General features: G+C 34.2%; 1 protein-coding gene across 3 annotated transcripts in view; it reads left to right on the forward strand.

Annotated features, from left to right (window-relative positions):
• The window catches only part of PKN2 (protein kinase N2), a 181389-nt gene that overhangs the window by 91271 nt on the left and 67100 nt on the right, over positions 1-23018 (forward strand). For all 3 annotated transcript variants that reach the window (XM_051999330.1, XM_051999331.1, XM_051999332.1), the window contains 4 exons: positions 4541-4695; positions 20088-20205; positions 20769-20914; positions 21007-21220. In XM_051999330.1, coding sequence (XP_051855290.1) covers positions 4541-4695; positions 20088-20205; positions 20769-20914; positions 21007-21220 — 633 coding nt within the window. The remainder of the gene's footprint in view (positions 1-4540; positions 4696-20087; positions 20206-20768; positions 20915-21006; positions 21221-23018) is intronic.

The following is a 23018-nucleotide window of genomic DNA, read 5'->3' on the forward strand; positions in this document are numbered from 1 at the left end:
AAAAATTCTTGCAACTATGAGTGGTTTGAACTATTTTCTTTTGTCACAGATCTAGGTTTACTGGGCTGATGGGGTATTTCACATTCAATATTGGAACAAATAAAACATGTTGAGAAGATTTTGATAATTTGTAACAGAAGTATTTTTAGTGAGTACAGAGCATTGATTCAGCTGAATGCTCCTCTACCTCCTTGTTGTCCATAGTATACTGGATCATCAATCCACCTAGCTGATTGTTCTTTGTACTCGAGGTAAATCCTAGATACTAGGAAGCTTTTTAAACATCCCTGATCCTTAGAATTCGTAGCCAATTAAATTTTGAGGATAATTCTAATAGTTTTACAGGCAAAATTGGCTTTTTGTTTGTTTTATGGTGAAGCTTTATAAGTATAAGACTCAGTTTTTGTATTGTCTTTTTATATATATTTTTATTTGTTTAGTTTTTCTTTTTCTATTATATATTATTTATTAAATTTATTTTATTTGAAAAGTAGAGTAAGAAAAAAAGGAAAAGAAATGCAAAACAAAAGAGAGCATTGTTATATGCCCAGCAAAATGTCAGGAAGGATTCAAAATATATAACAACAAATTATCAGGTTAAGAGTGTGTGTGTGTGTGTGTGTGTGTGTGTGTGTGTGTGTGTGTGTGTCTGTGTGTGTGTGTGTGTGTAGAAGAAATTATATCCCTGAATGTCCCACTATTTCTTTACTTCCTTGCAAATTGTTCTTTGGTTTTGTGCTGTGCACCTTATTTATGTTATTCTTTTTTACCTCTTTCATCCCCACCCTCACTCTCACTCCCAAGCAAGCTACAATGAAGAAAACATATTTATGTATATGCACATGTAAATATATGCATACATACACCCCTATATACGCATGTTTCCTATCCCTGCTGATTTTGCTCCCTAACATGTCTTACTATTACTTAACCTCCCCTCACCCAAGAAAAATCCTCCTCCCCCTTGTCTTCTTCCTTCACTACCTTTGCTTCTCCCTCTGCCCATCCCTCCCTTCTTATTTCTTTATAGATTTTGGAGGGTTCTGTACTCTTTATAGAATATATGTAGTGTTGTCTATTGAACCCATTTCTAAAATGATTATTAGGTTTTCACAACTAGGAGCCCTTCTTCTCCCTCTAATGCCTCTGTGTCTGTTCTTTCTCTGCACCTCATTTGTATAACTTGATTACTATTTTTACCTTAACTGTGCCAAACTTTCTTTTGAGCTATTCCAATGTTGATGTGACTGTTAAACTTATAATATACATAATGCATATATAAAACCCATAAATTTGTCCATGTTTAAAATTTGTCCCAGTTAAATTCCTTAAAATTGATCTTTCATATTGGCTCTTATATATTAAATTTTCTGTTAAATTCAGGTTTGGTTGTTAGAAAATCCTAAACATTATTGATCTAGGGGTTTCAAAATTTGGTAATAATATTACTGGGTGTTTTCCTCAAAGGATCTCTTTGAGGTGGTGATAGGTAGATTTTTTCTATTTCTACTTTCCCCTCATATTCTATCACTCTAGGACAGTTTTCTGGATTATTTCCTGTATTATTGTGTCAAGGTTCTCTTTTTGGTCAGAAATTTCTGGCAGTTCAATTATTCTTATATTTTCTCTTCTTGATCTGTTCTCTAGATCTGTCATTTTTCTTATAAGATGTTTTACATTGTGTTCTATTTTCTTTATAATCTGCTTTGTTATTTCTTGATCTCTCATAGCTTCACTGGTTTCCCCCTTGCCCAATTCTAGTTTTCAAAGAATTATTTTTATCTTTGAGACTCTGTACTTCCTTTTCTAATTGCTTAGCTTTTTTTCATAATACTTCAGATTAATCCCTACCCCCAGGTCTTTATTCTTGGGTTGTCTCTGGAGGGTCCCTGTTCTGTTCCAAGTCTTCTTGATTTTTTCAGAGGTCCATGTTCGCCTTGAGGAACAAATTTGTTCTATTTGTGGGGAAATCTGGAGAACTTGAAATTTAACAACCTACTCTGACATTTTCCCAGAATCCTCAGCTTTTGTATTGTTAAAATATATATGTAGTAAAACCATAATTTTATTTTTAAATTAGTATTTATTTTTTCCCAATTACATGTAAAGATAGTTTTCCACATTCATTTTTGGTTTTTGCAGTTTGAAGCATACTTCATTTTATATTTTTACTGATATCAGCATTTATTACTGAGAAGGAAAAAATGGATCAATTTTATTATGAAGTTATCAAGATAAATCAGCATTGATACTCTTTTTACTTGAATATCAACCTGACCAAAAGGATGAATGATGAAAAAACTTTCAGAGAATAATATTGTGGGGAGAAGGAGGTGGTTTATTTGTTTTTTTTTTTTCTCTCATTAGTATTTTATTTTTCCAAATATATGTAAAGATAGTTTTCAACATTCATTTTTGTAAGACTTTGTGCTCTAAATTTTTCTCCCTCTCTCCCTTACCTCCCTCCTTCCCAAGACAGCAAGCAATCATATGCAGTTCTTTTAAACACATTTCCATATTTCTCATGTTGTAAAAGAAATCAGATCAAAAAGGAAAAAACCTTGAGAAAGAAAAAAAAAAGATGAAATATTACATGTTGATACACCTTTGGCTTCATAGTTTTCTCTCTGTATGCAGAGTATGCAGAGAGTATGTATCTTCTTCATTGCTGAAGAAGAGCCTCGTCTGTCATATCAACATTCATTTTTATAAGATATTGAGTTCCAATCTCTTCCCCTCCTCCCCCCCCCCTCAAGAAAGCAAGCAATTTGATATAGGTTATATATTTATAATCATTTTAAATATATTTCCTTATTAGGAATTTTGTGAAATTTATTTCACAAGATAATGCTCATATTTTATCAGCTATAAAAATTTTACAAAGAAATATTTTAATCCGAGGTAAATGTTGAAACATAGTCTTTTATTAGCCTACATATTAAATGTATGTATGTAAATATAGTGACTAAATTTCATTATGATTTTCTATAAACTTATCTTCAGAGTATGTTTTTTGTTTCAGAAATAGCTATAATATGCTAATCTTAAATAGCAATAATAGATATTAATTATGCCATCCTATTTTTAAAAATATCTTCTGTTTTATACATTTTTTTCATATTGACAATACTGGCTTATCACTGACATTTCTGTATTTCTCGTAAATGCAAGGTTTTATTTTCTTTATTTAGTCCTGGGATACTCTTGAACAGGTATTGAGATTTCAGAAAAATTCAAAGCTGAAAAAGATCTTAGAAATCGTTGAGACTTAGTTACTTCGTATTGGGAAGTAAAAAGAGGTTATAGAGTATTTTTAAGGGTCACAAAGCCAGGATTTGAACTCAGTTCTTTTGATTCTCAAGTTTAGGCAAAATAATAACAACAATAGTTTTACCTAGCACTTTCATGTTTGCAAAATATCTGTGTGGAATCTCTTGTTCATCCTGATTCTCAAAAAAGACCAGTGACCTTATGAGGTGAATGTCTTGATTTGCTTGTAAATGAGATTGTACTGACAGAGGTTAAGTTAGTTGTTCAGGGTCACACAGCCAATTAGAATCTGAAGTTGAAGTAAACTCGGGCCTTTCTGCTTACAAGTACAGATCTGTTGTCTACCCACATGCTTACAGGTATCTTGCTGTAGAATAAAAAAAATTAAAATTTGGCAATTATTAAGGATTTTGTTAGCCATGAGGCTGAAACTGTCAAAAGTTTTTCAACATTATGACAAGCTATCAAGGAAGATCTGACACACTTTAGTGTGTGGCTAAAATGGATCCATCAATCCTCTCCCCTGGCCCATAGTTGTTTTTAATATTGGCACTGATCTACACAGCAGTAGCACCTGAAAGAAATTTTCTTAGAAAGACCTTTCTACAATAGAAATTAAATGAGAAAGGCTTTGAATGCCTAAAACATAAGCTTTTCCCAAGTACTATCTTTACATTTAGATGACTTCTAGTCACAAAGTGACATTCACATTGGTTTATCTAGCATTTTGTTGTGCTCCCTATGAAATTAGGTAAAGAGCATGATGTTAGGTCAGCGGTTGACAAAAGATTCAGCAAATCATTTTAATTGAAAACTGGTAGTGAAGTTCATAAGAGGTTGAAAGTGAGTATTTAGAACATTAGAAAAATTTACTGAATCTTTTTTTCCTTTTTCCCATCTCTCCCCCACCTTTGATGTCCCACTTTTTAAATACTTATTGGGTGATGTAGTAAACTTATTTCATAGTCTTAACATCAAAGCTACTCTAATGGCTTTCTAGCTTTTTACATTTTTCTTGTACTGCAAAGCCTTGCAAACAGTAGGTACTTAATAAATGCTTGTTGAATGGAATCTGAAGTTTCAGTCAACACAAGAATCCTTTTTGTAACATCCCTGAGAAAAAATCATCTAGGAATTCATTTGCTTCTGATTGTTTATAGTTATAGAACTATTACAAGGCACACAGATGTATCCTTTGAAAGGTATTATCTTACAGCATTAGAAGATTATTAGTTTTTGAGTAAATATTTACATTTCATTTAATTCACAGATTGTCCAAGGACCCCAGATACTCCAAATAGTGATCCTCGTAGTTCTACTAGCAATAATAAATTGATGGCCTTAAAAAAACAATTGGACATAGAACTGAAGGTAAAACAGGGAGCAGAGAATATGATACAGATGTATTCAAATGGCTCTTCAAAGGTAAGTTTATTATCTACCCTAATGTAGAACTGTTACTTTAAGATATAGATCTAATAGATCTAGTATCTTATTTGAAGATTGTATAAACAGTTGAATAAATTGGTAAATAATATGTTTATGTAGTGCAATTTTCTCTACAATTGTTTGAAATAAACCAAAAGTATTCACAAAATACATTTTAGCTTTTCAGTTCCATACTTAAGTGATACAACTGATACTTTAAGATCAATGTATTTAAGTCTAAAACATAAAGTATGTGTCATGCCATATTCACTTTATGAATTGAATTTTGACATTCTTTGGTAGTAACAATCAGTTCTTCTGATGCCTTTGAGTAAGTGCCAATAGATGGATGAGAATTTGTGTTAGGTTCTATGGTGGGAAGTTGTGATAGAATAATAAAACAGGAAATCATCTGAACAAATAAGGCTTACTCCACATAGAAATATCTAATACTTGTGGTGAAAATGGGGGGTGCGGGAAAGAAGAAAGAATTCTTATGTTCCCAAGAATGTTAGGGAACCTGCATAAGGTTTAGAGAATATTCCCATATCATACATGATATATTTGAAAATTGTTTTTATTAGTCATACATAAGCATTTAACAAATGACTGTTCACTTTTGAAGAGAGGAAAATTCAGTTTAAATTATCTCAAACAACTGCATCCAGAAAACCTTAATTAGAATGGTAAAGTTTGTAGAAAATTGCTTTGTTGGTTTCATGATCTTACAGAAATAACATGCTCCATTGTATAGAGAAATAAGTTTGAAATTGGGGAAGTGAATTCTTAACTTGCCTATTAATTCATTTTGGGATTATTGACAAATTTTAACTTAAACCTCATTTCATAAATAAAATAGTCTTCCACTTACAAATATAGATGAAATAATCTTATGTTTCTGATTTCTGAAGTTGGGATTCAAGAACTTGATAACTACACAATAGGAATTTTGCCAGAGTAGAATGTCAAAAGGCAATCTTTATCCCTATAGTTCTGTTTTAAAACATGAAATATGTTTAGGCCAATGTAGATTCATAGCTAAGTATGGAAAGGCTCAGTAAGTTGGCCTCTTGGTGATGAATTTATTGGACATGGGAAGTCATGAAACTAAAAAATATAAAATAGCCATTTCTGTAGACAGAAAAATATCTTCTATTTACAGTTTTTAAACTGCTGATAAATGAACTGTTGGCACTCAAAACTGTAATCCTTGTCTAGTGGCTAAAGAGTGAGCATACTACTTAAGATGCAGAATTCTATCTAAATGATTTTTCCTGACATTTAAGCCAGAAGAAAAAAAGAAGTTACAGCTAAATGGAAGAATTGCTCCCAGACAGTCCCTGTACTCATCAAGAAAAGGATTTGGTGGTGTGGATTTGATTACTAATCAAGAAGAAACATCATTTAAATATGACATTTGGTCACCTCATTGGAGTACTCGTAAAAATATTTGTAAAAATCTTACCATGAGCCACTACTGGATCTGTATCCTAAAGCAATTGTAAAAGAGGTAAAAAGGACATACATGTACAATGTGTGTAGCAGCTCTTATTTGTGATGTCATAGAATTGGAAAGTGAGTGGATGCCCATCAGTTGGAGAATGACTGAATAAGTTATGGTATGTGAAAGAAGTGGAATGTTATTGTTCTTTAAGAAATGATGAACAGACTGATTTCAGAAAAGCCCAGAAAACTTCCATGAACTAGTGCTGAATGAAATTAGGAGAACTGAGGAGACATGGTACATAACAATAGCAAGATTGAGTGATGATTAGTATGATAGACCTACCTCTTTTCAGCAATTTAGTGATCCAAAGCATTTCCAATAAACTTTGGATGGAAAATGCCATCTGCATCCTGAGAGAGAGAAAAAAAAAATCACCATAGGAGTAATTGTGGCTTTTGCACCAACATTAATTGCAGAGAACAAAAAGAGAAATTTTACAAAGAAATCAATTTTACCAAAACAACAACAACAACTTGATAAGACCTTCCAAATTAAATCAGTATGTACCTCCTTAAAAAGGCAGATAGATTCCAGCAAACATAAGCTATTATGACTAGCATTATGCTAGACTAGGTATTTTGCTTACAAAAGGTGTAAGCCACTGTTAATAGAATCTGTTCTGGATTTCTTCTAAATTAAAAAGGAATTGCTTTTCTTACTAATGCTTCTCTTCATATGATTTCATATTTGAGGCATCAAGTCCCAGAAGATTCCCAGAAGAACCTCCAAAAGAGAGGTATAACTTGACCACCCACATAGAGAAGATTGTGAAGAAAATCATTTGGAGGAACAACTTATTATCAGTCAATTTGTTTTCTGGATAAATAACAATACAAATGAATAGTGAATTGGGTCCAGAATTAAATACCAGAGAATATGCTGGATTGCTTTCAGGAAATTAAAAAGCTCCTTGTGAAGGACCCTTAATTTCCTTCAGACTTTAAAGGCCCATATTTTATACTGACAGTGTTGTACAATTGTGAAAGATCAAGCTTTCCAAAGAATTTTAAAATAATACTTGCATAAGGGGGATAGCCACATTGGTGAAATCAGAGGTTCTTTGAATAATAATATTTATACTGAAGGCAATTTTGAAAATATTTTGCTAACCAAATTACTCCCAAAATATCTAATTACCTGTTCCAACTCTTCTATTCATTCTTCCAAATTCATTGGTTTTTATTTAATTATCTTCAAATAAGCTTAGATTTCAGATATTTCACCAAACCAAATGCTAGTCTTCAATGAAATGTCTCTTACCCTGCTTATTATTGCATGTATTATTTGTCCCTCAAGATCTACTGGACCATTTCCCTTTTAAGTTCCCTTTAAATCAAATGAAGATCTTTACTCCCATCTCTTACTTCCTTATCCTCTTTCTAAAAATGCCTAAACATTTTATCTCATAAGCAAAGTTTTCCTACTTGATTTCGTTATGTCTGGAGGCAGCATAATCCTGAGGAAAGAGCTCAGATTTAGAAAGAAGGGATCTGCTACTTACTGTAACCTCTGTGGCCTTGGTTACATTGGTTAACCTCTCTGGATCTTGGTTTCATCTCTACAAAGAACTCTACAGTCTACAAGGTTGGGCAAGAGGACTTCTAAATTCTGATTCCATTTTCCCTTCCCCCATTTCTTTCTTTTAAGGGAAAACTTTGTTCTAAATTTATGAATGGTCTGCAGGAATGCTTCACTTTAGCCTCTTATGAAAAGTAGTGAAACCCAGGCTTTCACATATCAGCAGTTAAATTGGGCAAAATGTTAAAAGGCAGAGAGACTAATTAGATGACACTTGGGAGATTTCTTTTGTTTATTTTTGTTTCTGTGTTGCTTCTTTAACTTTCTAATTTCACTTACCGACTTTCCTAATTTCACTAAATAGCAAAAATGATCATAGAATCACTCTAAGAATTGAAAACAACCTTACTGGTTTCCAATAATAATTTATTTGGGCCTTGAAGGAAAAGTGGGGATTTTGAGGAGAGGTGAAACAGAATTCATTCCAAATATGGAGGAAAGCCTCCTGATTGAATTATCATGTCCATGCTTGATGATCTTCTAATTTTATCTAGCCTCTTTCCATATATATTAATAGTCTGCCATCTTTAACTGCCTATTAGACATCTTGAATTGAATATCTTATAGACATCTTAAAATCAGTATTTCAAAAACTAAATTCATTATCATTTTCCACCTAAATTAACATATTTCTAAACATTTCCTGTTATCATCAATTGTATTACTATCCTTCCAGAGCCCTAGTATCACAATCTAGATGTCATCTTTGACTCCTGACTATCTTCCGTCTCCTGCCATCTCCCTTCATTCCTTTCCTGAGAAGCATTCTATTGCCTGTCAATTTCACCATTGCTGTGTTTCTGTCATATGCCTTCTTTCCTATGGTACTGACCCTCATTACCTCAATACTGGGGTGTAAGTTGTGTTCAGGGAAGACTAGTGGGGCTGCTGAGCCCTTTCAGGGTTGCTTTCCGTCTTTGATGTCTATCTGATTCTGGTCTCTCTCACCTGTAGTTTCAAGAAGCTGTAGCATGCCCAGGAGCCATATCTTGGTAAACCATTTTGACCGACAGGCTAAATCAGATGGGCATATGAGAATAGTTAGTTCCAATGGCCGTGAAAGAGCTGAAGAAGCACTGTTGAACACTTGAAGTTTTGTTAGAATCTGAAGATATTACGGTCAACCACTTCATCTTGAACCACGACTTGTCATCTTGACTCTGCTACATCTTGACATCTGCTGGGCTGTGGCAGCTCTGGAAGAAAGAGCAAAACCAACAACTTTGTGCAGCTCTGTCTCACTTAAATATAGTTTATGTACAAATCAAAAGATGTCATCCATACCATTTTACCATTTCTATCTAAAAGTTCTAAGGTAACAGGCAAGCGATGAAGCATCAGGTATACACTGGGAGCCATAGCCACAACTCTGTACGCCGGGAGCCAAGGCCATAGGGTCATCTTCTTACTGGTAGCAGCAGTGGGTTTCAGCAGCCTCCTATGTGTCTGAGCAATCTTATAAAAACCATACTGCTCACCTCCTGGTGTGAAGAAGGGGCTAGAAAAGGTAGCCTAATCATTGTCTGCTTGCCCAGCCCTGGCCTGATTATTACAGAAGGCAGAGATTCTACCCTGCAGTGGAAAGGAAAAAAATTGTTTTGCAAAGATGATTCCACTCAATACCAGTATATAGAATGTGTGCGTACTTACAGACAATATTAAATCCAGTAGACCTGAAAGACAATCAGGTCTTATTGTGAGAGAACTCAACAGTTTTATTTCTAAATAACAGCTCTAAATGAAACAAAAATGGCAAATAAAAGTCAACTAAATAATAAAGCAGTATACATGTTTTTCTGCAGTGATTGCAGTGAAAGGGAGTATTGAGGCTGGAGTAGATTTTGCAAAATTAGTCAACAAGTCTACCAAAATGCCCACCAAAAGGAGTGAATAATAGGGTCATAACAGTGCCATTTCCAGTTTCAGGAAAATACCCTGCCACCATTATCAATACCTGTGCTTCCACAATGATAAACCCTGATATGGTCATAGAAAAATTTTAAGAAGACCTGAAGACCCTTATCAACTTGCCAAAAGAGCATAAACTTATAATTCTGTGATTGTAATACTAGAATAGTTTCTAGATATAGAAGGGAGTCCTTGGGAGGAATGGAATTGGAAACAGCAATAGCAGTGGTCACTTACTAATGAAACTTGTGCATCCCAAGACCTTCTTACCACTACCATTGTCTTCTGTTTATTTAAACACAGGAAAACTGCATAGATTCACCTCCCTAGAAAATATTGACAAAAATGGGCAATAAGGAGAAGAGACAGGATGGGAGAGTGATGAAGGCAATTTGTGATATAGAATGCTAGATAGATCATAAACTTATCCTGTCCAAATATTCATATTCGACAAGAATTGGCCCCAAGGCAAAGTGACTACCAGAAGAGTTAATGTCAACAGACTAGAGAGCCTCTCTGAGCAGGAATATTTTATTACTAACTGGGAAGGAAAGTTGAGCTAACACATGATTGGTATTAGTGGAGCAATAAAAGGAGTGGGCAGCTTTCAAAGATTTCTTATATAGCACTTTATTTACTTTTCTGGACCAGAAAACTCACAAACATCAAGATGGTTTGATGAAAGTGATAGTGAAATTCAGTAGCTGCTAAATGAAAGATGAGAACTCTACAGGGTTTACCAGCAGGATAGTTCATTTATATCTTAAAAGGTAGCATTTAAGTTCTTCACAAGTAAAGTATGGGGACAAGTAGATAGTACAGTGAATAGAGCACCAGCCCTGAAGTTAGGAGAACCTGAGTTCAAATCTGGTCTCAGACACGTAACACTTCCTAGCTGCGTGAACCTGGGAAAGTCACTGAACCCCAATTGCCTCGGCAAAAAAAACAAACAAACAAACAAAAAGTAAAGTACAAGTGAAACTTAGATGCAGGTTTAGTAAGAAGGCAGATGAAATTCAGTTTTATGCTAATAATAACAATCCAAGGCACTTTTTTTATTGCTCTGAAGACTATTTATGGGCCAAAGATAGATAGTGCATTTTAGCTTCTCATTTCTGGTGGAGCCACATTAATTAGTGATAAGAACATGATACTGGAAAGATGGGCTGAATACTTCCCAGCAGACCATTATCCATCAATACTGAAGCCATTGACTGTATATCTCCAGCTGAAGTCAGTCCCTCCCTAGACAAATTTCCAACTGAATAAGAGATTTTGAAATTTTTTTTAAAGCTCCTTTCATGTGGCAAAGCACCTTGTATTGATTCTATTCCAGCTAAAATTTACAGGGTGGGGGTAGAGGTAAGGGAGGAGGTCTGTTGCTTATACAAAAGCTGGCTGAAATTTTCAGGATTGTATGGCAAGAGGACATTGTTCCTCAGGTGTTCATGGACACTTTCCATTGTCTATATTTATAAAGATAAGAGATAGGGATTGTCCTATGACAATCACAGAGGGTTCTTGCCAGAGATGTTCTTAATAGCTGATCCTTTACCTGGGATAGTCATCTACCTGAGAGCTAGTGTGGCTTCATAAAGGACCAAAGAACAATCTGTGGTGTTTGCTGCCTGACAACTCCAGGAGAAATGCCAAGAGTAGAACAGAAGTCTGTAAACAGTTTTCATAAGTCTGTCTGAGGCCTTTGATACTGTCAGTAATGCAGGCTTATGGAAAATTATGTCAAAATTTGGTTGCTTGGAGAAGTTCATTGATATTGTATGTGAGTTTCATAATGGCCTGGTTGCCTGGGTTCTGAATAATTGATGGTGCTCTTAATGTTTGCTCAGTCACCAATGGAATGAAACAAGGCTGTGTGCTTGTTCCTGTTCTTTTTAGCATGATGTTTTCAGCCATGTTGTCAAACACCTTCAGGGAGGATAAACATGCCATCAAGGTCAGCTACCATACTGATGGTAAATTCTTCAACTTAAAAAGGCTACAAGTGAAGACAAAAATGGAGGGAAAGTTGGTGGGTGATTTTTTTTTTTTTTTTTTTTGGTTGTTGTTTGCAGATAATTGTGCACTCAATGCAAAATATAACAAAGTATGGATCAGTTCTCTATTGCTTGCGCTAATTTTGGCCTAACAATTAATGACCAAAAAACACAAGTGCTCCATCAACCAGAACCACTCATCCATTCATGGAATCCATTCAGTTACAACAAATGGATACGTTTTGAGTATAATGGATAAGTTCACTTGCCATGGCAGTATACTTTCTAGGGATGTATACATTGATAATGAGGTTGATGCATTTAATTTCCAGAGTTAGATCATTATTTGAGTTGCTCCAAAGGAAAGTGTGGGAGAGAAGGGATATTATTAAAAGATGCCTACCAAACTAAAGGTCTGCAAAGCTTTTGTACTGATCTCATTGTTGTATGCCTATGAAACCTGGATATGTAACACTATCAGTATACCAGTGCCAAGCCAGGAAACTGAATTGCTTCCTTTTGAATTGTCTTAGGAAAATTCTAAAAGTTATCTAGCAGGTTAAAATATCTAACACAGAGGTCCTTTCTTGAATTAAATTGCTAGGCATTCAGACTCTACTGTAAAGAGCACAACTTCAATAGTCTGGCCACATTTTTTGAATGCTAAAAGTATGTTTACTTTTTTTGGAAAACTCAGAGCAAGTGTTCGCATGGTGGTCAGAAATAGCAGTACCAGGACACTCTCAAGGTCTTTATGAATTTTGGAATTGATTGTATGACACTGACACAGGACGATCCGGCATGGTGTACCCTCATCAGAGAAGGTGCTGTACTCTATGCGTAAAGCAGAATTTTGAATTTGCTCAAGAAACGTGAGGTGTGCACACATTTAGTGAATCCGCCCCAAATGTTCACACATACATTTTATAGTAGTGCCGTCTGAGCTCATAGTGGCCTAATCAGCCACAGTTGGACACACTATAACTTGACTCTAACATAGTGATGTTATTTTTATCTTCAAGAACAAAACCAACCTCAACACCTAGATTGTTGCAACAACCTGCTGGTGGGTCTGCCTGCCATATGTCTCTCCTTACTCCAGTCAATCCTCTACTCAGCTATTAGAATGTTCTTCAGAAGGCACAGATCTGATCATCTGCTTTTTCCTACAATATCAAATTTAAATTCCTACAAGATCAAATTTAAATTCTTCTATTTTGCATTAAAAAATCCTTTATAACCTATTCCTTCTCTCCAACTTTTCATCTTCCAGATGATTTGCAGCCCATTGACACTAGTTTTCTTTTCTTTTTTTTTTATTTTTAAATAACTTTTTATTGACAGAACCCATGCCAGGGTTTTTTTTTTTTTTTTTTTTTTTTTTTTTTTTTTTTTTTTTTTTACAACATTATCCCTTGCACTCACTTCTATTCCAATTTTTCCCCCCCCTCCCTCCCTCCACTAGATGGCAAGCCGTCCTATACATGTTAAATAGATTACAGTATATCCTAGATACAATATATGTGACACTAGCTTTCTTTCTATCCTTGGAATAAGATATTCCATCTCTTAGATCTGCACATTTTCAGTGACTGTCCTTTGTGCCTGGAGTGCTTTATCTCTTCATTGACGCCTCCTGGCTTCCTTCAATTGTTAGCTAAAATCCTGTCTTTAATAAGAAGCCTTTTCCAAATCTCCCTTAATTCTAGTGCTTTTCTTTTGTTACTTCGAGTTTATTCTGTATTTAGCTGCTTTGTAGGGAGAGGAAAGGAAGGGAACAAGCTTTTATTGAACATCTACTACATTCCAACGCTGTGCCAAGTTTTTACAATTATTACTTCATTTATACAAAGCTATTTGCTACACTATTCCTCCCCAATTAGAATGTGAGCTTCCTGTGGCTAGAGACTATTTTTTTTATCTCTACATCTTTAGCACTTAGCACATTGTTTGTCATATAAAAGGCACTCAAATACTTATTGATTGATTGGGAATCAAGGCAAGAGGTGAGGGTAGCAGTAGAAATACAAAGGAAGGAAACAGAAAGTGAAAAATATTAGAAGCAAAATTGGTAGTTGAGATGTGAGAGATGAGATAAAAGAATTAAATATGACTTGATGACTTGGGGAGGAATAGGAGGCATAGTTCTGTTATTCATAGAATGTTAAGTGGAGTGTCAGGTTTGTGGGGAGGAAGATGATTATTTCAGTTTTAAACAAAATGAGTTTAAGTGTTCTTGGGAAACTAGGCCAATATTCAGAACATAGCTAATATATCAAATATATTAAATATTCTATAAATTGAAGCAAATGTCTAGTTAGGAGGCATAGTCAGCAAATTTGAGAATTGTCTATATTCTTCTTGATGCAAAATATTAATTAAATGTTTTTCTAGTTTTCAGCATTTGGAAATATTTAAGCCTGGCTACTTGGCCTGAAATACAAGGGCTTTCATTTATTAAAAATAATAATCAAGACTGAAGCACTTAACCAACTTTGGGTATAGGAACACAATTAAATTCAATAAAATTTATCGCCACACCTACTCTGTGCTTGCTAGAGTGTGTACTAGAGATATAAGGATAAACACAGACTCACCCCTGCCTATAAGGAACATATATTCTGCTGGGAGAAAACTGCTGACTGTCTAGTGTTCCTCAGATACAGTATTCCATTTCCTGTATCTCAGGCTTTTGTTTAGGCTATCTTCCATTACTTGAGTCCATCCCCTTGTGACTATCACCATGTTAGAGTTTCTAGTTTTCTTGAAAGCAGGGGTTCTTCAGGACACAGAAAAACCTTGAAAGTCCTCCATGAACTCAAGCAAAGTAAAATGTACTGTGTACAAAGTAATAGCAATGTTCTGGGATGATCACCTATATGTAACTTTGCTATTCTCAGCAATACAGTTCTCACAACTACTCTGAAGGACTTATGATGAAAAATCCACAGAAAAATTGAAGCAAACTCTCTCTTTTTTAAAAAAAAAATTCTTTTAAACGGATTTTTGTTTGTTTGTTTTTAGGGGGGAGATCTTTCACAACATCACTTTTATGGAAATGTTTTGCATAACTTCACATGTAGTTTCTTAGTGGGGGTTGGGGATAGGGGAGAGAAGAAATTCAATTTTAAAAAACATTTTAAAAGTTGTTCTAAATGTTAACAGGGGAAAATATTAAATAATCAGGAAAACAACAAATAAATGAATTAATGAAAAAAATTTTTAATAAAGCTTGGCTCTAGTTTTTCTTCCTATGATAAATATCTGCTGATTCTCTGAATTTAGTTTGCATATATTGATATATACATGTGTTGGCTCCTTCAAACTTCTTATAGCCAAGAAAATTTCATTTTTTCTTTGTGTCCTCAGCATTTTGTACATAGGAGATATATGTAGACTTAGTAAAAAGCAGGGAAATGGGGGGCTGCACAATAAGGATGAGGAAAATGAGGAAGGACTACTGCCTTATAAGAAGTGGCAATCACCATCTTGAAGGAGATAGATTCCCTGAAAGTATTAGTGAGAATAAGAGTATTCCAAGAATGAGGAATAGTTTGTGGAAAAGCTAATTCAATGATTCAAGAATGACAGGTAATAGAATGCCATGTTTGAGGAAAAACAAATAAATCTATCAAACTAAAATACACTGTATGAAAAGAAATGTGAGATCAGTATGGATAAGCAGGTTGGAGCCAGATTGTGAAAAGCTTTAAATAACAAACAAAAGAGCAAGTATTTTATTCTAGAACTAATAGGAAGCCACTTCTTGTGGAGGAAAGTGCCAGATGTATACTTTAGGAATATAAATTATACAGCTGTATGAAGTCAATTGGAAGAGGAAACTGGAGTTATAGGGTATGTCAGTTAAGGGATTGTTTAGTAATCATAAATGGTGGTAAGGGACTAAATATGAATGCTTTCTTTCTTAATTAAGGGTGTGGGCAACTGATATAAAAATCTATATTTGCTTTTGATTTGAAGTGAAAGAGAAAAGATAATCCCTAGATTGTGAACTTAATGACAGAAAGGATGGTGGTGCTTTTTACAGAAATGAGAAAAGGGTTAGTTTCTGAGGGAAGAAAAAAGAATAAATTCTGTTGTAGAAATATTGAGTCAGATATCTTTGGGATATCTGGTAGAGATGTCTTTTAGATTGATGTTCAGTTATTTCAGTTGTGTCCCACTCTTCATGATCCTATATGGGGTTTTCTTGGAAGAGACACTGGGGTAGTTTGTCATTTCCTTCTCCAGCTCAGTTTAAAGATGAAGCAAACAAGATAAGTGAAATGCCTAGGGTCACATAGCTCAAAAGTACTGAGACCGATTTAACTCCAGTCTTCCTGACTCCAAAGCTGGTGTTCTATCCAAAATTGCTATTTGCAAGAAAAATGGCTAGATATGTAGAATTTGGATTCTTCTCTGTAGAAGTATCATTTTCTTAAATTAAATTGTTTTTTCCTTTGAAAACTCACTTTCTTTTTCTATGTACTTTCCCTTCTTGTTGATTTGAAAAAGCAAGAAAAACAAAATCCTTATTATAAACGTTATAATCAAGTAAGATAAAATTTCCCCCATTGACCATGTCCAAATTACTCTTGAGTCCTTTACCTCTCTATCAGGAAGTGTCTGATTTGTTTCATTATGAGTTCTCTGGAATTGTGATGTTCATTAGAGTTCTTAAGTTCTTCAACATTGTTTCTCTTTAGAGTATTGTTATTCTGTAACATGTATTGTTACAATAATTATTATATTATTATTATATAAATTGCTCTCCTACTCTGCATTCATACAAGTTTTCTAGGTTTTTTCAATAGCATTCCATTCATTATTTCTTACAGCACAGTAGTATTCTATCCTGTTTACCCTAAAATTTGCTCAGCCATTCCTCAGTTTCCAGATCTTTGATACTTTAAAACGAGATACTAGAAATATTTTTGGATGTATCAGTCTTTTTCCTGTTTCTTTGATTTCTTAGACCTTGAGGCTGAGTAGCAATATCACTGTGTTCTGACACAGAGTTTGTACAGTTGACTAGCTTTGGGGATGCAATCCCAAATTGCTTTCTAGAATTGCTGAACCAGTTCACAACTCCACCAATAGTGCTTTAATCTGTCTGATTTTCCCAGCCACTCTAGCATTCATCATTTTTGGTTTTTGTCAACTGCCAATATAATAGGTATAGTACGGAACCCTAGTTATACAGCCCCAGTTAGAGATACTTCTAAAAATTGATGTAGGCTGAATTTGTTGAAAATAACATAGTGAAATGACAATTCTGTTTAAATTAATCTACTTATTCAGTGCTATACCATCAAATTGCCAAATAAATTACTTCATAGAGCTAGAATAAATAATAATATTAATCTGAAAGGACAAAAGATCAAGAATTTCAAGGGAATTAATGAAAAAAAAAAAGAAATGAAGGTAGCTTAGCTGTACCAGATCTAAAATTATACTATAAAGAAGCATTCTATCCAAACCATTTGATACTGGCTAAGAAATACAGAAGTGGTTCAATGGAATAGGTTAGGTTCACAAGACATAATAATCAGTTACTATAATAATCTATTGTTTGATAAACCCAAGAACTCCTATTTGACAGAAATTTTAGTAAAATTGAAAACTAGTATGGCAGAAACTAGGTATTGACCAACATCTAATGCCCTATACCAAGATAAGGTTGAAATGGGTTCATGATTTAGACATATAAAGGGTGAATTCTAAGTAAATTAGGAGAACGAGGGCTAGTCTAACCCAGATCTTGGGAGAAGGGAGGAATTTATAGGCAAGGAATAACCAGCAAACTTTATAAAATGATTGTTAAATTAAAAAGTTTTTGTACAAACAAAACTAATGCAGGCAAGATTAGAAGGGAAACAGACAATTGGGGGGGAAAAATTTACAGCCAGTTTCTGATAAAGCTCTTTCTAAGAATATAAGCCATTTCTCAATTCAGAAATGGTCAAAGAGTATGATCAGATAATTTTCAGAAGAAGAATTTAAAACCATTTCTTATCATATGGAAAATATGCTCTCAATCATTATTGATTAGAAAAATGCAAATTAAGACAACTCTGAGGTACTATTTCATGCTTCTGAGATTGACTAAGATGACAGGAAAAGATAATGATAAATATTGGAAGGGATGTGGGAGAACTGAGGCACTAATACATTGCCAGTGGAGTTGTGAGTTGATCCAAACATTCTGGAGAGCAATTTGAAACTATGTTCAAAGGGCTATAAAATGAGGCAATGTTGATTCAGCAGTGTCTACTGAGTCTGATAATAAAAAAGGGAAAGGGACCCATAGATGCAAAAATATTCATAACACCCCTTTTTGTAATGGCAGGGAATTGGAAATTGAGTGAATACCCATCAAGCTGGGGAATGGCTAAATAAGTTATGGTAGATGAATATAATGGAGCATTATTGTTTTATAAGAAACAGCAGGCTGATTTCAAAAAAGCCTGGAAAAACTTACTTGAACTAATGCTAAGTGAAGTGAGTAGAACCAAGGGAACATTGTATACAGCAAGAAGATTGTATGATGATCAGTTGTAATAGACTTAGCTTTTTTCAACAATGGGATGATTCAAGATAATTCTAATAGACTGGTGATGGAAAGTGCCAGCCACATCCAGAGAGAGAATTGTGGAGACTGAATGTGGATCAAAGCATAGTATTATTATCATTTTTTGTAGTATTTTTTGTTAATTTGTTTTCCTTTTTTTCCCTTTTGATCTGATTTTTCTTGCATAGCATAACGAGTATGGAAATGTATTTCAAAGAATTGCACATGTTTAACCTGTAGTGGATTGTTTGCTGTCTAAGGGAGAAAGAAAGGGAGGAAGAGGAGAGGGAGAAAAAAAATTGGAATACAAAGTTTGGTGAATGTTGAAAACTTTGCATGTATTTGGAAAAATAAAAATATACTATTTTAAAAAGAAAATTATATTGTGATATCTAATATTTCTGATTCAGTAGGCATTCATTGAATTGTTAAAAAAAAATCTTACTTTGAAAAGTGAGTTTATTAGAGGCTATTATTTTCAAAATGGCATCAGCTACTTTGGAAAATACTAGAGCTACCTAGAGAATGAAAAGTTTCTTGTGGCGTTCATTCTAATTTGCTACGTGGTTTTCTTAAGTCTGTAATTACCAGGGTTTCTTATCCTTCTGGACCTGAATACATCATTCTTTATCAAGTACATAATAACAATGTCTTTTCATTTTGCTCTGAGTTTGAAAAACTTGTTTCAAGTGTTTCTTTTACCTGTTGACATCTCCATTCAACAAAGAAATTCCACTGCTAGGCATAAACCTCAAGGATAATGACAAAAAAGAAGGGCTCTGTATATATCAAAATATTCACAATAGCACTTTCAGAAATAGCCAAAAAAACTGTCCATCAATTAAATGTAAATGAAAACAACACAAAAACAATTAACATTGGATACTATGAACTTAAAATGACCAAACTTGGCATCAAAGAAGGGACATGAGATAGGCAACCAAGGTTGCCAATGGAATACATCATATAATAACAGATTCTATTTAGTTTTATGAAACTTTTTTCTTTCTCTTTTATTCTTTGTTATAAGAGTAATCCAGTGGAAAATGTAGATGATATTCATAAAAATAATTTCTTGAAGTAGACCTAAAAGTGATAGGAGAGGGGGTAGAGGGGGGACTTACAGTCAGAGCACTTTGGCATACATTGCTTTATGTGATTAAATTTATGATCCATCTTTATCATGGACAAGAAAAAATGCAATAGATTTTGTACACATTAAGGACAGGAGAAGTAGCAATAACTTTATATATTCAAAGATTTCTCTTTGGTTTTTGAGGAAAAATGTGTGGTATTGAAAAGAATGCACTTGAGATTGGGTTTATAAATTAGTCTTTATTACCTGTATAACTCTCAAGAAGTAACCCAGCTTATCTGAATCTAAAGTTCTTCATTTGTAAAATAGAAACTAAATAATAGTTATACTTTCTGTGTCACATAACTTATGAATAAAATAGTTTGTAAAACAATAGGTACTTATAGAGGTGATAATTACTATGTTTGGGCTTTTTAACATTAAGAATCACTTGATTCTTCTTAAATATTCACCATTGTTAACTTTTGATAAGATAGAAATGTTTTTTCTCCCCAATTTTATTATTTTTGCAACTAGGTCTGTTGTATTATATAATAGATTTCTTTTTAAATTCTGTTTTTGCTATTGCCTGTTTAAATTTGCGTGGAATTAAATATTTTTGGCCCCCCCCCCCCTTTTTTTTTTTTTTTTTTGTATTCCCAGATATTAGCATAGTACCTAGCTCATAGTAAATGTTTATTGATGATATGATGATGCTCCTTTGTTGGCTCACATTTTGAAACTCCTTTTTAATAGGATCGAAAACTCCTTGCCACAGCTCAACAGCTGCTTCAGGACAGCAAGACAAAAATAGAAGTCATAAGGATGCAGATTCTTCAGGCAGTCCAGACCAATGAACTGGCTTTTGATAATGGTGATGAAGTAGAGATGAACTATTAATCTTCTTACTAATGTCAAGCCTTAGCTATGGATATGCCAATATTGCCAGGGGTTGATATTTTTTTATTAAGTGCTATTTGTTTTAAACTTTTCATTTAAAACTGATTTGGAAAGTACATGTTTATAATACATGTAGTTCATGTATTTTTCTAAAATAAAGTCTATCAGAGCCTGAGAGTGAATTCATTGTTTTCTATTTTTCATGCCAGAGGACAATTCTCAACTAAATGCTAAAAGCATAAGTAGAGACTATTGTGATCTAGGAATGTTACACAGATATGGACATACTGGCTTATCCTTAGTTCTAAAAAAAATTTTCAGACTTGTAATTTAAATTAAATGTACAATGCAGCTTCATTATAAAGACCTACATTTTACCTTAATATCCATTAAAGTATATCTATTTCCTACATTAAATAATTACCTTCTGTTTTAATCTCATCAGAATTCATTTGCTTTTAAAATTCTTCTAAGGTGTCTTATATAATCCAAATAGTTGGTTCCATTGAGTTTACTTAAATTTTTTTCTTCTTCTAGCAAAACCTGTGATAAGTCCTCTTGAACTTCGGATGGAAGAATTACGGCATCATTTTAGGATAGAATTTGCAGTAGCAGAAGGTGCAAAGAATGTGATGAAATTACTTGGATCTGGAAAAGTAACAGACAGAAAAGCACTTTCAGAAGTAATTTTTCAAATTAAATGTTTTAACTTAATGCAATATTTAAGGAATATAATTATTAGAATGAAAGCACCCCTTTTTTTTTTCTGTTCAAGGCTCAAGCGAGATTTAATGAATCAAGTCAAAAGTTGGATCTTTTAAAGTATTCATTAGAACAAAGATTGAACGAACTTCCGAAAAATCATCCCAAAAGCAGTATTATTATTGAAGAGCTATCTCTTGTTGCATCACCAACACTAAGTCCACGGCAGAGTGTAATATCTACACAAAACCAGTATAGTACACTATGCAAACCAGCAGCACTAACAGGTATGTGGTGGGTTAGCTATGCTTTAAGAATATTGTGCTTTTTAAAAATTCATTTTTATACTATTTTAGTGGTTGATATGTTATGTATTTATTTAGATCACCAAAATTGTCAATGACAAGCCATATCCAAATATGTGAATTTTGAGTCTTGGGCAGTAACTGTTGCTCCTGCCTTCATCTGAAAATGATACTGTTTTTTGGAGTAATTACTTATTTAAAATATTATTTAGATTATTAAATTTCCCAAAATACTCTATAGTCTATATATGTTCTTACTATCAGGATTACTTGAACTCTCACTGTTCCATTTTTTTCATATGCCAGGTTTTCTGATTAAAAACTTGAAGCATCCAACATTCCGATTTATCAGAGTAAGGGTAACTAAGTTGCATAGTGGATTTAGCACTGATCATGGAGTTAGGAGGACTTGAATCCACATCTGTTTTCAGGCACCCATTACCTGTATGATTCTGGGCAGTTCACTTAATTTTGCCTCAGTTTCTTCATATGTAAAATGAGCTAGAGAAGAAAATGATCAACTGCTACAGTGTCTTTGCCAAGAAAACTACAAATGAGGTCACAAAGAATTAGACATGATTGAAAATTACTGAAGTCAGAGTAAACATTGGAAGACAAATTTTTACTGTAGCAAGAATTGAAATTTTATTCTGTCTCAGGAAAGCATATTATGTATAGCATGTGCTGTTTTTTTGTCCTTTCTACCTCTTTTCTTGCTCTGGAAAACATGTCACATTTTATGCTTCTCCCACATTTATTAAGGGGGTGAGGTTGTACTCACTGGATAGATTCCCTTGGAATTGGAGTTAGAGAACCTGAACTCTGCCTTTTATTGTTTATGTCACCTTAGATAAACCAATTAATCTCTTTGGACTTTTTTTTTTACTTCTCTCTAAAGTGAGTTGTAGTTATGTTGTTTGAAAATGTTATCTTTATTCTGTCTGTAAGTTAATTTGTTAAATTAAAAATGTTGAGAAAATCAGGACCAAGGACAGATTCCTTGGGCTGTCCTTGAGGCTAATTTTCAGAATGACTCTGGTCCTTTAACCAGATCTGAATCTGTCTATCTGCTTTCATTTTTCATATTGTCTTTCCATCTTGTTCACAAGAATATGTTTTTGGACACTTCCCATCCTGAAACCCAGATACAGTTTCTTGATTAAGCTGAGAAGATTTTTTTCTTTTCTAAATACTCACAGAACTCATCACTTTATTGTATTCTAAGTTTTGCCAGGAATTAAAGTCAGGGCTGATTATTCTCTGACTTAAAAGAACTTCCCTCTTTATTTGTGAATCAGGCATAGTTTGCCCATCTTTATTCTTTTTGTACATCTAATCTCCATATTTGTAGTTATTGTAGTTATTGTACAATGGTTTGGTAATCACCCACTGTAATGGGCTGAGGTTTGAGTTGATGCACTGAGGTCCCAAGCACGTGAGGCTAAATAGTAATTGGACCATATTCTATTAATATATATCCTTGGAGAAAGAATGGCCCCCGCCCACTCTTTGTGCAAGTCCTGATGTATTGTATAGGAAATGACGATTTTGGTGGGTGGAGGCAGGGGAAGAGCAGGAAGTGTCTTCTTTGGGAGGCATGAGGTGCAGGTTGTGGGGGGCCGTGGCCTGCCTGGCCTTGGCCAGGGGTGGAGGCGCGGTGAAGGCGTACCACCCCTTGGTCTGGCTGGAATTGGGAGCCGAGGGTCCCTCCAAGCTGTACTCGCTCTTCACTGGCGAAGGGAAGGGAAAGAAGGTCTGGGATGGTGGCTGGGGCTGGGAC

The sequence above is a fragment of the Antechinus flavipes genome, chromosome 4, assembly GCF_016432865.1.
Source record: "Antechinus flavipes isolate AdamAnt ecotype Samford, QLD, Australia chromosome 4, AdamAnt_v2, whole genome shotgun sequence".
NCBI classification, from domain to species: Eukaryota; Metazoa; Chordata; class Mammalia; order Dasyuromorphia; family Dasyuridae; genus Antechinus; species Antechinus flavipes.